This window comes from Bombina bombina, chromosome 5, assembly GCF_027579735.1.
Source record: "Bombina bombina isolate aBomBom1 chromosome 5, aBomBom1.pri, whole genome shotgun sequence".
Lineage (NCBI taxonomy): Eukaryota > Metazoa > Chordata > Amphibia > Anura > Bombinatoridae > Bombina > Bombina bombina.
The window spans coordinates 883,168,191-883,186,069 of NC_069503.1; the positions used below are offsets into that span (position 1 = coordinate 883,168,191).

A 17,879-nucleotide genomic window follows, 5' to 3' on the forward strand; every position below is an offset into this window, starting at 1 on the left:
CAGTGTCAAAGCTAGCAGGCAGGACATGAAGGCAAAAAGCACAATTTAGACAGATGACTCAGTACTGGTAAACTCTGAACTGGTAGTCATAATGTGTAGATGGTACAGGAAGTGATTCAGGAATGCAGCAATGAGAAATACAGATTCAGACAGGACTTGTAAATACTTGGCAAACAGGATACTTGAGTATGCTGCAACAACGAGTGCTGAACACCACAGCTTCCATGGCAAGTGTTAATAGAGCAGTCAAGGTTAACACTTGCAGGGCTGTAGACAGGTTACAAGATGCAGGCAGGAAATGTAGACACTTGGTAATCAGGATACTTGAGTATGCTGCAACAAGTAGTGCAGAAACTGGATACCAGCAGTACACAAGCAAGAATATAACAGAGCAGTCTGGGTTAACACTTGCTGTGTAGCAAAGAAAGCAGAACCAGGCAGCCTAAAGCATAAAGCAAGCAGTCAAAAGAAATCTGTCATCAGGCCAAAGGTACCAGGTATGCAGAGAAGAAGCAAGGAGAAGCAAGAAGTAGCAAGTACCTAAGACAGTCCTTAGAGAATATCAGGAAACAAGCAAGGGTCAGATGCCAGGAAATCAGTCCAAATGAAAGCCACACTGCCAATGGGATAGATAATCCAGCAGATAAGACACAAACAAAGCACAAGTCAGAACCCAGGAAAGCAAACAGATCAGCAGACAAGGTGACTAGTACAGAGGATCAGACAGAGTAGAAGTCGTAATGTCAGTGCCTAGGACCCACAGCAAACCTGCCTTAAACAGCATACTAGTGACTACATGATTACCTACAGCTGGCAGGCAGTTGGAGCCAGAGAGCAAGCTCTTAAGGTAACAGATCCCAGAAAACCTCAACTTGTGTACAAGCCATCTGGTGGTAAATGGTTAAGAACAACAGACTGGGAAACAGCAGCAGCAAGCAGAGAACCGGGGTCAAGTTGGGGCTGGGCCGTGACACAAAGCAATGACATTTACTTTGAATTTCAGATGAGCAGTAGATTTGTTTCTGACAAATTTCAAAGTTTCTTTTATTTTTCCTGTCAACTGGATCATCTAACAGTCATCAGCAAACTCCTATACATATATGAGTTGTGAACTCTTGCACATGATCACTAGGAGCTAATGCTTTGAAAGTTGCTCATGCTTAAATTTGCAGTTTGTAAGATTATTGCAAACTGGGATCTCTATACTTTGGTCCAACATTACTCTTCATCTCAGTTTTACAGACAGAAATACCACCTAAACTGTTTCTTTGGGTCAACCGGCTCAACCTCTGATCACTTAAGATCTTACTCCATTATCATTTTGCCCATTGGTTACTTGGTCCCATATTTGAGTTTGAACTATATAGTTAAAATATTTCTTAGAATTGAATGGCTTGTTTTCATGTGTTATTTTATATATATATATAGTTGCAAGTTATTTTGTGTTATATGTTAATATTACATTTTTACATGTATCTTGTAGTTTATTTATGTTACTTATTGCACCCTGTTTTCTTCCCTTTTCCTTTTTAATTATTTTTTTTAACCTGTTATTTTTTGTTTCTTGTTTTATTTTTATATATATAGATAGATAGATTAATTGTAAATATTATACAGGAACTGTTTTTTTTTTAAGCTTCCTAAAACTAAAAATCTATTTTTACATTTTGGCTACCATTGATTGGCTACTTTAAGGAAAATTACTTAAAAGTTGGAGAAGCACTTCAATGGAAAAATGCTGTTTTGCTGAAACTATTGTTACTGTAACAAATCAGTGTAATCCGCTCAAGCTATAGCCATGTTAAACTCATATAAAGCCATATTAATTCCAACAGGAGAAAAATTTGCAGTTATTTATTTAGGCTTATATCTGCAACCAAAATATTTTTAAAGATTTTCACACATCATAAGCTACATATTAAGAATATTTCAGACAACTCTTACTAAAAAAAGTATTGTGTTTCCAATTGTATGACAATAAATTGCTTAATTTCCTCATATGTCTGTCAAATAATTACATTTTCACCTGTTATTCCCCATTAAATGCACATTGTCTGTCTAATTCAATAGAGAATATTTTAAATGTATTAGCATAATTTAAATATGAATTCATACGCTAAGTTAACAAGAAGAGCAATAGATTCTTAGGTATCAGGTGCAAGATTACATATGTGGCGTCGCCCGCAAAAGCCAGGAACGCCGGTTTTTACGCGGTTTTGGTATAACATATACAGAGCCACATATAAATGCGACACGTATATTTCACCCATCCCTCGCAATTGTTACTCCCATAAGCTAACATAGAACCGCGTCGCAAATCGGTATCACATATTCAGCACAAGGACTTACACGATGAAAATTGAGAAATTTTACTTCATTTTCACCTCGCCACACATAGGCAGACACAGCAAGCCTTACGCTGAAAATGTGAGCACCGTAACTCCCTGAAAATATTAACTTACACCTAACGCATGCACAACATCTATCTACCTGTCAAACACCAACCCCCACTGCAATAACTAAGAAAGTATATTAACCCCTAATCTGCCATTAACCCACATCACAATAAATCTAATAAATGTATTAACCCCTAATCTGCCATTAACCCACATCACAATATAACGAATAAATGTATTAACCCCTAATCCACCATTAACCCACATCACAATAAACCTAATAAATGTATTAACCCCTAATCTGCCATTAACCTACATCACAATAAACCTAATAAATGTATTAACCCCTAATCTGCCATTAATCCACATTGCAATAAACCTAATAAATGTATTAACCCCTAATCTGCCATTAACCCACATCACAATAAACCTAATAAATGTATTAACCCCTAATCTGCCATTAACCCACATCACAATATAACTAATAAATGTATTAACCCCTAATCTGCCATTAATCCACATTGCAATAAACCTAATAAATGTATTAACCCCTAATCCGCCATTAACCCACATTGCAATAAACCTAATAAATGTATTAACCCCTAATCCGCCATTAACCCACAACGCAATAAACCTAATAAATGTATTAACCCCTAATCAGCCATTAACCCACAACGCAATAAACCTAATAAAACTAAAAAACCCTAATCCACCATTAACCAAGAACGCAATAAACCTAATAAAACTATTAACCCCTAATCCGCCAAACCCACACAATGCAATAATCCTAATAAATCTATTAACCCCTGATCAGGCAAATCCCCACAACGCAATAATCCTAATAAATCTAATAACCCCTAATCTGCCAAACCCCCACAACACAAATAACTAATTAAATTACTAAACCACCTAATACCCCCTAAATTAACCCCAATTACCTAAATTAAAAAATACTAAGTTACGATTAAAATAAAAAAGCTAACATTACTTAAAAATAAAAAAAAAATAAAAAAAATTAATCTAAGATTGCAAAATATAAAAAAAGTCTAACATTACATAAAATAATAAACCAAATGATCAAATATTAAAAAATTAAACCTAACACCTATGAAAATAACAAAGTCCCCCAAAATAAAAACACCCCCTAATCTAATACTAAACTACCAATAGCCCTTAAAAGGGCCTTTTGTAGGGCATTGCTCTTTTACCTTAAAAAATACTAAGCCCCCCCTCTAACATTAAAACCCACCACCCCCAAACCCCCCAAAATAAATAAACCTAACACTAAAAAAACCTAAACTACCCATTGCCCCTAAAGGGGCATTTGTATGGACATTGCCCTTAAATGGGCATTCAGCTCTTTTACTGCCCTTTAAAGGGCATTCAGCTCTTTTAAGAGTGCCCATTAAAACCCTAATCTACGAAGAAAAAAAAAACTATTTTGGGTTAGAGTTAGGATTTTTTCTTTTTTAGATTAGGGTTTTAATGGGCACTTTTAAAAGAGCTGAATGTCATTTTAAAAGCAGTAAAAGGGCAATGCCCATACAAATGCCCCTTTAGGGGTAATCGGTAGTTTATTTTTTTATTGTTAGGTTTTTTTATTTTGGGGAGTTTGGTGGGTGGTGGGTTTTACTGTTTGGGGGGACTTAGAATTTTTTTTAATGCAAAGAAGCTGTTAAATTTAGAGCAACGCCCTACAAAAAGCCCTTTTAAAGACTATTGGTAGTTTAGCATTAGATTAGGGGGTGTTTTTATTTTGGGGTGCTTTTTTATTTTCATAGAAATTAGGTTTAATTTTTTTATTTTGGATAATTTTGTTTATTTTCTGTAATGTTAGACTTTTTTATTTTTGGTAATTTTAGAATAATTTAGTTTAATTTAATGTTAGGTTTATTTTTCTAAGTACTGTTAGGATTTTTAATTTTAATTATAATTAAGTATTTTATTATTTTATGTAATTTGTGGTTAATTTAGTGGGTGTTAGGTTAGGGGGATTAGTAATTAAATTAGTTATTTGCGTTGTGGGGGTTTGGTGGATTAGGGGTTATTTGTTTTATTAGTATTATTGCGTTGTGTGGGTTTGGTGGATTGGGGTTAATAGATTTATAAGGTTTATTGCAAAGTGGGTTAATGGAGGATTAGGGGTTAATAGTTATAATAGGTACTTTGCGATGTGTGTTAATGGCAGATTAGGGGTTAATAATTTGAATAGGGACTTTGCAATGTGGGTTAATGGCGGATTAGGGGTTAATACATTTATTAGGTTGTTTGCGATGTTGGGATTGGCAGGTTTAGGGGTTAATACTTTTACTAGGTAGATCGCAATGTGGGTTAATGGTGGACTAGGGGTAATAGTTTAATTGTGGGGGGTTGTCGGTTTAGGGTTTAATATATTTAGTATTAGTTCCGATGTGGTTTTGATGGCGAATATAGGGGTTTTACGTGTCGAGTTTATTTTTGGAGGCAGTTTAGACTTTTACAGGAGATTTGACTTTTTTTTTATTTTCTTAGGCGCCAGCAGTTTCTAAAGTGCCGTAAGTCACTGGCGACTGCAGAAATTTGTATTCACACTCATTGCTGGACATCGCTAATTTATCCGACTTACTGCACTTTACGGACTGCCAGCGCCATATATGTGATACCCCGATGTGCGAGGTAAAATTACGGGCGGCGCATATGTAATTTCGCCCCAGATGAGCTAAAAAATGCACTAAATGTTACTTTCACTGTAAATTTAAATGGCTTTTATTTAATCTTTATTATGGGGAAAAAATATAAACTATTGCACTTTCATATATATTACATTAAAAACTTGACTTTAAATGTTTTTTTTTTCTTCAAAACAAAATCTGCATTTTGTACAATATAATGATATTATCTACATGTGTAGCTTTATTTCAATGAAAGCATTATTTTCACAATTTGTGTTTTTAGCTTTAATTTTAATTTGATTTATTATGTTTTCTTGAAGGCAAAGACAGGAATTTGCTTGCTACAGGATGGTAATCAAGAACCTTTTAAAGTTCGACTCCACTTAGCCAAAGATATATTAATGATCCAAGAACAAGATGTGATATGTGTGTCTGGTGAGCCTTTCTATTCAGGTGTAAGTATACTTTTTGCTAATATTTTATGATAGCAATACTTCTTAGGATAAGACAGTTATCATTCTGTTACTGACTTCATAAGGGAACCCAAAGTACCAAAGGGAGCCACCATAGTGCCAAAGTAACACAGAACAAAGGTCAGATGGAGGCTATAGTGTCCCATATATGGAAGACTTCAGTTAACTTTCAAGTAAGCTCATTAAAATCCGAAAAACCAAAACAACTGATTTCTCACCATAAAGATGGCCTAAACACTATGCAATCTGTATAGAGTGCCACTATCATGGTCAACCAGTCTCCCATTGTCAATGATGGAAGACTGATTTATTACAGATGTCTGCTACTGATTTGGACCAAAACATTTGTAAGCAGGAACATTTTCAGTCTAAGCTTATCATTACATTGAATGGCTAATCTCAAATACAAAGTCTATGTGTGGAACCTGCCCTTCTTTACCTACATTCTTTATATTGGTATTACCAAGCTGAGGCACAGGGATCTTCAATTCTTTTTTTCTAGCAAACTTTGTACAAACTACTTAAAATGTCCCTGAAGAATAGTAATAGCATGCAGAACATTGGATGTAAAGATGCTATTTTAGCAAATTCACTAAATACTAATGTTCTCTTTAAAAAAATAAAATAAAATAAAAAATGGCGTTGACAGGTTTCAGATGACATGTCCATTGAAAGTCACTAGTGGGCCTTAAGTCTTTGGAACACTGAGCCCACTGTCACTAAAAATAAACAATGCAAACAACTCTAAAGCTTGCACTGTATAATTTATAGGTGGATTTCAACTAAACCTTGTGACATATAAAATAATATGGGCAACATTTGCAAAAAAAAGAATCCTTAAAAGGTCATAAATGCTCAATTTTAAAGAAAAAATATTTATGAATTAATATTAAATTATATAATATGTACAAATTAGTACTTACAATTCATTTATTCAGTGAGCTAATATAATAATGTGAATTAATTATTATGCCTAAACAAAATAAATGTTATACAAATCCAAATAAAGGATATGAACGTTAATGAGTCTTTCTATTCCCAATGTGCTTCAAATGGTGTGTCACATGAATCAGAAAGTCCACCATTTAATCCTGGTTTCCCAGTGGATCTTGAAAAAAAGGAATCTGATATAGTGTAATATATCAATGGATAAGATGTACAGTATATGTTATAAAAATATGTGTACTCACAGTTTTCCGAGCTACTTTAAGCTCATGTATACGGCAGTCCTAATTCACAACAATAGTGTGATATAAACACACAGCTCAGATGATTATACTACAGGTGTATACTCATACTTTAGGGAGCTGAAACCAGCTCTGGGTGAATCGCAATCTCGGTATAAGCCACTGAGTCAGCTATACAGCGATACAGGAACACTTAGTAAAATAGTAATATTTAATAAAATCAAACATACAAAATGTAAAATAAATTTGTCAGTGCGAGACCACTCAGGGTTCAAGTATAAATATACTAATCTGTTCAAAGTATCAAGTCCATAGAAGCAGGATGGCTCCGGAGTGAATCTCTCGGCAAACTATGTATCGAAAAAGTTAGGACTGATACAATGTAACTCCCTCTCACTGTGATGTTTTGCCACGCCCATGTGGCTTTTTCAAGGGTGATATCCAAGTGTTCCTGTTTTGTTCATTTTATACCATATGGATACAGAGTCCAATAATTAAAGGTGGTATTTCATCAGAGGGATAACATATCTATTATAACTTATTTCAAGGAAAATACGACAATGTCGCAATTCTAACAAGTTATATTCAAATAAACAAAATAATTTTGGCATAAAAGAACTTAGATAGATATATTACAGCTTCATTATAACACATATGAATCAAACAGTTTAAAGGTGGTATTACATAAATGGTTCCAAATTTGATATAACATCTAACCAGGTATATATATCAGCATTAAAAAATATCTAATATATCATATTGAATTCAAATCTGTAATAGCAATTCCATCAAATCTCCAATGGGAAAAAGTGACAGCTTTTGAGTCAAATATTAAATATATTAAAGGAAATGTATCAACTCAAAGTCTGAATTTAGGCCAGATGATATCAAACTATTATGTTCGAATATCCATTTCATTTTTAACTTTGACAATCGACATCACCGCCTCTGCAATTCAGCATGATTTGTCTGATTTCCATAAACCTTAGGCTACTGGGATCTTGGTTATGATATTTTTTAAAATGTAATGATACCGGGTGTTTGGTGCTGCCAATTTTTATATTATATGCATGTCCATAAATTATTTTATTTTTTTCAAAAATCTGGTTGTTTTGCCTATGAAAAACAAATTACACACACATATCAACAGATAAATGACGTTGTTTTTTTCAACGATATTATACTGGTTTGGAAGGGTCCTAAGATTGAGTTAGATGCATTCTTGAGTCAACTCCAGAATAATGATTGGAACATCACATTTTCCTGGAAATGTAGTCAACAAAAGATACACTTCTGAGATTTGGAGATTTATATAGAAAATGGTAGTTTCAAAAAAGTAGATGTAAATAATTACATCGGACTGGAAAGTTGCCATCTTAGAAGATGGATTGAGAATGTCCCCAAAGGACAATTCTATAGAATGAGAAGAAATTGTACAGAGGAAGGTATCTTTAGAGAACAAGCTAATATCCTAAAACAAAGATTCCTTGAAAAAAACTTTAAGAAAGAAAAATTAGAGACTGCTATAAAAGAAACTGCATTTTTGGATATTATTATTATTATTATTATTATTATTCTTCATTATTTATAAAGTGCCAACAGATTCCGCAGCGTTGCCCATGGGTACAAGGATAACAGTACAGTGGAGAAACAATACGATAAGACACAAAATTTTACAGACAAATACAGGGGGAATTGAGGGCCCTGTTCCCGTGGGAACTTACAATCTAGATGGTTAGGAGGATTGGAAACAGGAGGTGGGGACCTCAGAGGTGAGAATGATATTAGTGAGGAGATAGAGGGCAACTGTTAGTTAATTGGTTAGTTTGTTAATAAGTCGGGTGATAAGCTTCCCTGAACAGAAAGGTCTTTAGGGAACGTTTAAAGGAGGGGAGGTTAGGGGCAAGTCTGACATCTCGAGGAAGTGCGTTCCAGAGGGTTGGTGCCGCACGAGAGAAGTCCTGTAGTCTAGAATGAGAGGAGGTGATGGTAGAGGATGCAAGAAGCAGGTCGTTGTTGGATCTTTGGGGGACGGGCAGGAGTATATTTGTTGATGATTGAGGACAGGTAGGGTGGGGCAGCATTGGTGAGGGCTTTGTAGGTCAGGGTGAGAATTTTGAATTTAACTCTGTTGTGAATGGGGAGCCAGTGAAGGGACTCACAGAGAGGCACAGCAGAAACAGAGCGTCGAGAGAGGTGGATTAGCCTGGCAGATGCATTTAGGATGGATTGGAGGGGAGAGAGGCGGGAGAGAGGGAGGCCAATTAGTAAGTTGTTACAGTAGTGAAGTCGGGAAATTACCAGGGGGTGGATGAGCTGTTTGGTAGTTTCAGCACTCAGAAACGGGCGAATTTTGGAGATATTGCGTAGGTGGTTGCGGCAGGATGAAGAGAGCAGTTGGATGTGGGGAATGAAGGACAGATTTGAGTCAAGCGTGACTCCGAGGCAGCGGACTTGGGGTGATGGGGAGATAGTGGTGCCGCCAACAGTGATAGAAAAATTAGAGACTGGAGTGGAGCTAGAGGGGGGAATTAGAAGTAGTTCGGTCTTGGACATTTTTTTTTTTTTAGGTGGTGAGAGGCCATCCAGGAGGAAATGCCAGATAAGCAGTCGCTGATGTGAGAGTTGACAGAAGGAGAGAGTGTAGGGGTGGAAAGGTAGATCTGGGTATCATCAGCATAGAGGTGATAGCTGAAGCCATAGCTGTTGACAAGTTTACCCAGTGAAGAAGTGTAAATAGGGAAGAGTAGAGGACCCAGGACAGAGCCTTGAGGTACTCCAACAGACAGGGGCAATAGAAAGGAGAAGTCACCAACAAAAGAGACTGAGAAGGATCTGTTAGAGAGATAAGAGTGAATCCAGGAGAGGGCAGTGTCACAGAGACCAAGAGAACTGAGAGACTGTAGGAGAAGGGGATGGTCAACAGTGTCAAAGGCAGCAGATAGGTCAAGTAAGATGAGTATAGAGTAGTAGCCTTTGTTTTTAGCAGAAAGGAGATCATTAGTAACCTTGGTGAGGGCAGTTTCAGTTGAGTGTTGGGGATGAAAGCCAGATTGCAGGGGGTCGAGCAATGAGTTGGAGGACAGGAAGTGGGTTAGGTGATTGAAAACTAGTTTTTCGAGGAGTTTTGAAGCTAGTGGGAGCAGTGATATGGGGCAGTAGTTTACAGGGGAGTTAGGGTCGAGGGAGGGTTTTTTGAGGATGGGGGTGACCTTCGCATGTTTGAAGGAGGCAGGGAATGAGCCAGTAGAAAGGGATAGGTTAAATATGTGAGTAAGAGCCGGAGTGAGGGTAGTAGACAGAGGAGGGATTAGATGTGAAGGAATAGGGTCAAGTGGGCAGGTAGTGAGGTGTGAGGAAGACAAAAGGGAAGCCACTTCACTCTCAGTGGTTGGGAGGAGGGTGCAGAGAGTGGCAGAAGGGGTGACTGGGAGCAGAGTTGGGAGATTGCAGGTTTGTGTTGGGATGTTTCCTCGGATTGCAAGTGTTTTATTGAGAAAATAGTCAGCGAGGTCTTGAGCACTGAATGCAGATGAGGGAGGTGGTGCAGGTGGGTAGAGGAGAGAGTTGAAAATAGAGAAGAGTCTTTTAGGGTTTGAGGAGTGAGTGGATAAAAGAGAGGAGAAGTAGGTTTGCTTAGCTAAGCGAAGGGCAGAGGTGTAAGAGTAGAGAATGAACTTATAGTGCATGAAATCATGTTCAGAGCGGGGATTTCCTCCAGGCACGCTCAGCAGTGCGGGAGCATTTTTGTAGGTGACGCATTTGTTGGGAGTGCCAGGGTTGGAGCTGACGACGTGGGGCTTTGCGAGGTTGGGGTGGAACGAGAGTGTCAAGTGCAGCAGAAGTGGAAGTGTGGGGGAGGCGTAGTTGAATAAGATTGGAGAGTTGGGGAGCGTCCACAGTGTGCAGATTTCTGCTGGTGCAGGGGCGAGAGGGGGAAGTAGGTTTAGTATCTATATTAGGATTAAAGGTGAGCAGATGGTGGTCTGAGATGGGAAATGGACGACATGCAACATTAGAGAGAGAGCAGAGATAGGAGAATACTAGATCAATTGAGTGTCCTTCGCGGTGGGTAGGGAATAGGGTGGATTGTGACAGGCCGAAGGAGTTAGTGAGTGAGAGAAGTTTAGAGGCAGCAGGGGCAGATGGGTTGTCAATGGGGAGGTTGAAGTCCTTTAGAATTAGAGCAGGTGTATTTGTGGAGAGAAAGTAAGGAAGCCAGGCAGCAAAGTTGTCAAGGAATTGGGAAGTTGGTCCAGGGGGGCGATAGATAACTGCCACTCTGAGAGAGAGAGGGGAGAACAGGCGAATGCAGTGGACTTCAAAGGAAGAAAAGGAGAGAGATGGAAATGGGGATAGGTACTGATAGGAGCAGGAGGGGGAGAGTATGTTACAATACAAAATACAAAATGAAAACAACCCCCTTAGAAAGTAAAAATCTGTCTTTTATTTTTAATTTTAACAATCAGAGTAAAGATCTTAGAGCTATTATTGAGAAACATTGGAGAATTCTTAAAAGGGTTAGTACTGTTCAAACACTAATAGGGGAGAGACCAAATTTAATTTTCAAGAGAGTACCCAATTTAAAGGACCATCTTACTAAGAGCTATATTAGAGATCAAAGACTTATTAACTGGTAGAGTGAAAGCAAAGGTTTTAAGTACTGTAGGGATTGTTAAGGTTGCAAACACCTTAGAAACATCACAAAGGGGTTAAGTGAATTCCATTCTCGAAATGGGAAAAAACGCTATGAAATTGATCAACTTATAACATGTAACAGTAAAAACGTAATGTATTTGTTGATATGTGAGTGTAATTTGTTTTACATAGGCAAAACAACCAGATTTTTTAAAAAAGGATTTGTGAACATGCATATAATCTAAAAATTGGCAGCACTAAACATCCGGTATCATTACATTTTAAAAAATATCATAACCAAGATCCCAGTAGCCTATGGTTTATGGGAATCAGAAAAATCATGCCGAAGTGGAGAGGCGGTGATGTCAATAATGAATTGTCAAAGTTAGAAATGAAATGGATATTCAAACTTAATAGTTTGATATCATCTGGCCTAAATTCAGACTTTGAGTTGATACATTTCCTTTAATATTTGTAATATTTGACTCAAAAGCAGTCACTTTTTTCCATTGGAGATTTGATGGAATTGCTATTACATATTTGAATTCAATATGATATATTAGATATTTTTTAATGCTGATATATATACCTGGTTAGATGTTATATCAAATTTGGAACCATTTATGTAATACCACCTTTAAACTGTTTGATTCATATGTGTTATAATGAAGCTGTAATATATCTAAGTCTTTTTACACTAAAATTCTTTTGTTTATTTTAATTTAACTTGTTAGAGTTGCAACAGTTTTGTATTCTCCTTGAAATATGTTATAATAGATATGTTATCCCTCTGCTGAAATACTACCTTTAATTATTGGACTGTATCCATATGGTATAAAATGAACCAAACAGGAACACTTGGATATCACCCTTGAAAAAGCCACGTGGGCGTGGAGAAACGTACGTCGGGTTTGCTTGTCAGTTACGTCAGTTACGTGAGAGGGAGTTACATTGTATAAGTCCTGACTCTTTCTATACATCCTGCTCTAAGGAGTTGATACTTTTTGAACGGATTAGTATATTTATACTTGACCCCAGAGAGGCCTTGCACTGACAAATTTATTTTAGATTTTGTATGTTTGATTTTATTACATTTTACTATTTTACTAAGTGTTCCTGTATCGTTGTTTAGATGACTCGGTGGCTTATACCGAGATTGCGATTCACCCAGAGCTGGTTTCAGTGAGTATACACTTGTAGTATAATCATCTGAGCTGTGTGTTTACGATATCACACTATTGTACCTCCTTTCTATAAGCACCTATATATAGAAATACATAGGATTTCCATTTACCTGTATAGCTGATCCTGACAGCGTTGTGAATCAGGACTGCCATATACATGAGCTTAAAGTAGCTCTGAAAAGTGTGAGTACACATCTTTATATATCATATACATGTTATCCATTGATATATTACACTATATCAGATTCCTTTTTCTCAAGATCTACTGGGAACCCAGGATTAAATAGTGGACTTTCTGATTCATATGACAGACCATTTGGAGCACATTGGGAATAGAAAGACTCATTCACGTTTATATATTTTATTTGGATTTGTATCGCATTTATTTTGTTCACTTTTTGTATGTGATCACTTTCTGTGCTTTTATTTTTTAAGATGTGAAGGACAGAGCAAATACATTTTAATCAGCATATGGTCTTTGTCAACTATGACATTTTTTTATCTGCCTTTAAATTGTGTGTTCTTATAAATCTTAAATATTTATACAAATTATGCAAATAGGAGTTAATTCCATAAGATGTAGTTTTACTTATGAATCCAGTGCTGTCCTGCATTTCTGTAAGCAAAACATTTAGAAACAGTGTATTAGGTGACATACTATAGAAATTGTTGTAAAGTTGTATGTTTCATGTTGTTTTATTTATACATTATTATTTATAAATTATTATGTGCATGTTGTAGTTTAAATACAGCCCTTTTCCATTGATGCATTTGATTTGTGCTCATGATGTAGTTGCTATGGAAATGGCTTTTCCTCAGGAGATTTTCAATTACATATGTTAGCTGTGTCAAGGAAAGTGGCATTTCTATGATAAATCTATTACAAACCTTCATGAAACATATAACACTTGAAAACTTGAAGTAATTAATTTTTGTATTATTAGTAATTTAATGAACTAATGGACACATTTGCAGATGTTGTTTTCTATACCAGATCGTTATAACTTTGAAAAAGTTTAGCTTATTGTAATGTTAGATTGATTATAAAATGTAATGTCAATATGGATGAACATGGATTTAAATTGTCATAGTTAATCTGATCTAACACATCTAATCTGATTTATTCTGTGCAGTAAGCAAATTTTTTTTTCATACCTGGCTGATGCATAGATTAGGTACTGGCGTGGCCAGACAAGACCTACAGACAGAATGACCAACTGACAACCAGTACAAGAATAAAACTAAAATCAGTCTGGTTGGCTTATATAGCCTCTTTGGCCTCCATGTATGTAAGTGTTGAGAGACAAAGTGCAGAGGCAAGAAGCATGTCCTCCTGTGTTCAGGGCCTTCATTACTCTATGCACGAAATCAGGGCTTGCCAATCATTGTGGATAAATGAGTCCAGGATGAGAATTGGTCAATAAGATGCAGTCTTATGACTGAAGCTCCTTAACTTGTAGTTGCAGAATGGCATGAGCAAACATGAATCACAAGGCCTCTAAGGCTGTATGTGCAGCTTCATAAAAGAGCCATAATAATTGTTTTATTAGCACAACATATATCATACATTATTTTGTACTAATACCAGAAGTCTGAGAAGTATAAAATATCTAAATTAAATGGTTTAAGCACAATCAGATTTCTTCTAAAGATACTGTGCACATATTTAATACAGATACACCTCTTTGTTTTTGTTTTAAATGTGACAGTTTTTAGTCTCACAATTGGTAAGTTAGTTATGCTATTTTTTCTAAATGTTTAATAGTAGTGTTATAGAGGTTATAATGAAACTTGCAAAAAGATTCACAATTCATGTATGTGCATGGATTGATGGCAAACAAATATGTTGTGGTAGTCATGTGACTAGAGAGTTTGCTTATTAACACATTTCCCCTGTCTGTCTGTGTTTTATTTCTATATGGGATGTCATTATAAAATAAATAATAAAATACAAAATGAAGAAAATAGTATAGGAGACTGGTCATCATACTTCTGTACTAGGTCCACACAAGGCAGATACAATGTATATCTATTTAATATATGGCATGTATCTGAGTTCAGAATGAAATCTTCTAAATTTGCAAAGAGATTAACATTTCATTTTCGTACATGTTTTAAGGCCAAATTTATAGTGTAGACGATTTTATGTAGCATAATTATATGTATTATATCATATATTATATTATAATATTTATGGGTTATATGGACATCATATAAAGCATCAAAGGTGTAATACATGTGTTGTAAAATTATTCTAATGTCCTGGATGGATATGAAGTCATAGCATTAAAATTAAAAGTCTTATTTCAATATATTTCTAAACTAACTCATTCAGTGTGGGACAGATAGATATGCAACAAGTTCAGTGTGGGACAGACACATATGCAACAAGTTCAGTGTGGAACAGATACATATGCAACAAGTTCAGTGTGGGACAGATACATATGCAACAAGTTCAGTGTGGAACAGATACATATGCAACAAGTTCAGTGTGGAACAGATACATATGCAACAAGTTCAGTGTGGAACAGATACATATGCAACAAGTTCAGTGTGGAACAGACACATATGCAACAAGTTCAGTGTGGAACAGATACATATGCAACAAGTAGAGTGTGGGACAGGTACATATGCAACAAGTTCAGTGTGGGACAGATACATATGCAACAAGTTCAGTGTGGGACAGACACATATGCAACAAGTTCAGTGTGGAACAGATAGATATACAACAAGTTCAGTGTGGGACAGATACATATGCAACAAGTTCAGTGTGGGACAGATACATATACAACAAGTTCAGTGTGGGACAGATACATATGCAACAAGTTCAGTGTGGAACAGATACATATGCAACAAGTTCAGTGTGGGACAGATACATATACAACAAGTTCAGTGTGGGACAGATAGATATGCAACAAGTAGAGTGTGGGACAGATACATATGCAACAAGTTCAGTGTGGGACAGATACATATGCAACAAGTTCAGTGTGGGACAGATACATATGAAACAAGTTCAGTGTGGAACAGATAGATATGCAACAAGTTTAGTGTGGGACAGATACATATGCAACACGTTCAGTGTGGGACAGATAGATATGCAACAAGTAGAGTGTGGGACAGATACATATGCAACAAGTTCAGTGTGGAACAGATACATATGCAACAAGTTCAGTGTGGAACAGATACATATGCAACAAGTTCAGTGTGGAACAGATACATATGCAACAAGTTCAGTGTGGAACAGATAGATATGCAACAAGTTCAGTGTGGGACAGATACATATGCAACAAGTTCAGTGTTGGACAGATACATATGCAACAAGTTCAGTGTGGAACAGATACATATGCAACAAGTTCAGTGTGGGACAGATAGATATGCAACAAGTTCAGTGTTGGACAGATACATATGCAACAAGTAGAGTGTGGGACAGATACATATGCAACAAGTTCAGTGTGGGACAGATACATATGCAACAAGTTCAGTGTGGGACAGATACATATGCAACAAGTTCAGTGTGGAACAGATACATATGCAACAAGTTCAGTGTGGGACAGATACATATGCAACAAGTTCAGTGTGGAACAGATAGATATGCAACAAGTTCAGTGTGGAACAGACACATATGCAACAAGTTCAGTGTGGAACAGATACATATGCAACAAGTAGAGTGTGGGACAGGTACATATGCAACAAGTTCAGTGTGGGACAGATACATATGCAACAAGTTCAGTGTGGGACAGACACATATGCAACAAGTTCAGTGTGGAACAGATAGATATACAACAAGTTCAGTGTGGGGACAGATACATATGCAACAAGTTCAGTGTGGGACAGATACATATACAACAAGTTCAGTGTGGGACAGATACATATGCAACAAGTTCAGTGTGGAACAGATACATATGCAACAAGTTCAGTGTGGGACAGATACATATACAACAAGTTCAGTGTGGGACAGATAGATATGCAACAAGTAGAGTGTGGGACAGATACATATGCAACAAGTTCAGTGTGGGGACAGATACATATGCAACAAGTTCAGTGTGGGACAGATACATATGCAACAAGTTCAGTGTGGAACAGATAGATATGCAACAAGTTCAGTGTGGGACAGATACATATGCAACACGTTCAGTGTGGGACAGAAAGATATGCAACAAGTAGAGTGTGGGACAGATACATATGCAACAAGTTCAGTGTGGAACAGATACATATGCAACAAGTTCAGTGTGGAACAGATACATATGCAACAAGTTCAGTGTGGGACAGATAGATATGCAACAAGTTCAGTGTTGGACAGATACATATGCAACAAGTAGAGTGTGGGACAGATACATATGCAACAAGTTCAGTGTGGGACAGATAGCATATGCAACAAGTTCAGTGTGGGACAGATACATATGCAACAAGTTCAGTGTGGGAACAGATACATATGCAACAAGTTCAGTGTGAGACAGATACATATGCAACAAGTTCAGTGTGGAACAGATAGATATGCAACAAGTTCAGTGTGGGACAGATACATATGCAACAAGTTCAGTGTGGGACAGATAGATATGCAACAAGTAGAGTGTGGGACAGATACATATGCAACAAGTTCAGTCTGGGACAGATACATATGCAACAAGTTCAGTGTGGAACAGATACATATGCAACAAGTTCAGTGTGGAACAGATAGCATATGCAACAAGTTCAGTGTGGGACAGATACATATGCAACAAGTTCAGTGTGGGACAGATACATATGCAACACGTTCAGTGTGGGACAGATAGATATGCAACAAGTTCAGTGTGGGACAGATACATATGCAACAAGTTCAGTGTGGAACAGACACATATGCAACACGTTCAGTGTGGGACAGATACATATGCAACAAGTTCAGTGTGGGACAGATACATATGCAACAAGTTCAGTGTGGAACAGACACATATGCAACAAGTTCAGTGTGGAACAGATACATATGCAACAAGTAGAGTGTGGGACAGGTACATATGCAACAAGTTCAGTGTGGGACAGATACATATGCAACAAGTTCAGTGTGGGACAGACACATATGCAACAAGTTCAGTGTGGAACAGATAGATATACAACAAGTTCAGTGTGGGACAGATACATATGCAACAAGTTCAGTGTGGGACAGATACATATACAACAAGTTCAGTGTGGGACAGATACATATGCAACAAGTTCAGTGTGGAACAGATACATATGCAACAAGTTCAGTGTGGGGACAGATACATATACAACAAGTTCAGTGTGGGACAGATAGATATGCAACAAGTAGAGTGTGGGACAGATACATATGCAACAAGTTCAGTGTGGGACAGATACATATGCAACAAGTTCAGTG

General features: G+C 36.9%; 1 protein-coding gene across 1 annotated transcript in view; it reads left to right on the top strand.

Moving 5' to 3' along the window:
• Positions 1-17,879, top strand: part of SNTG1 (syntrophin gamma 1) — a 710,288-nt gene that overhangs the window by 97,338 nt on the left and 595,071 nt on the right. The window contains 1 exon segment of the mRNA XM_053715033.1: positions 5,368-5,502. Coding sequence (XP_053571008.1) covers positions 5,368-5,502 — 135 coding nt within the window.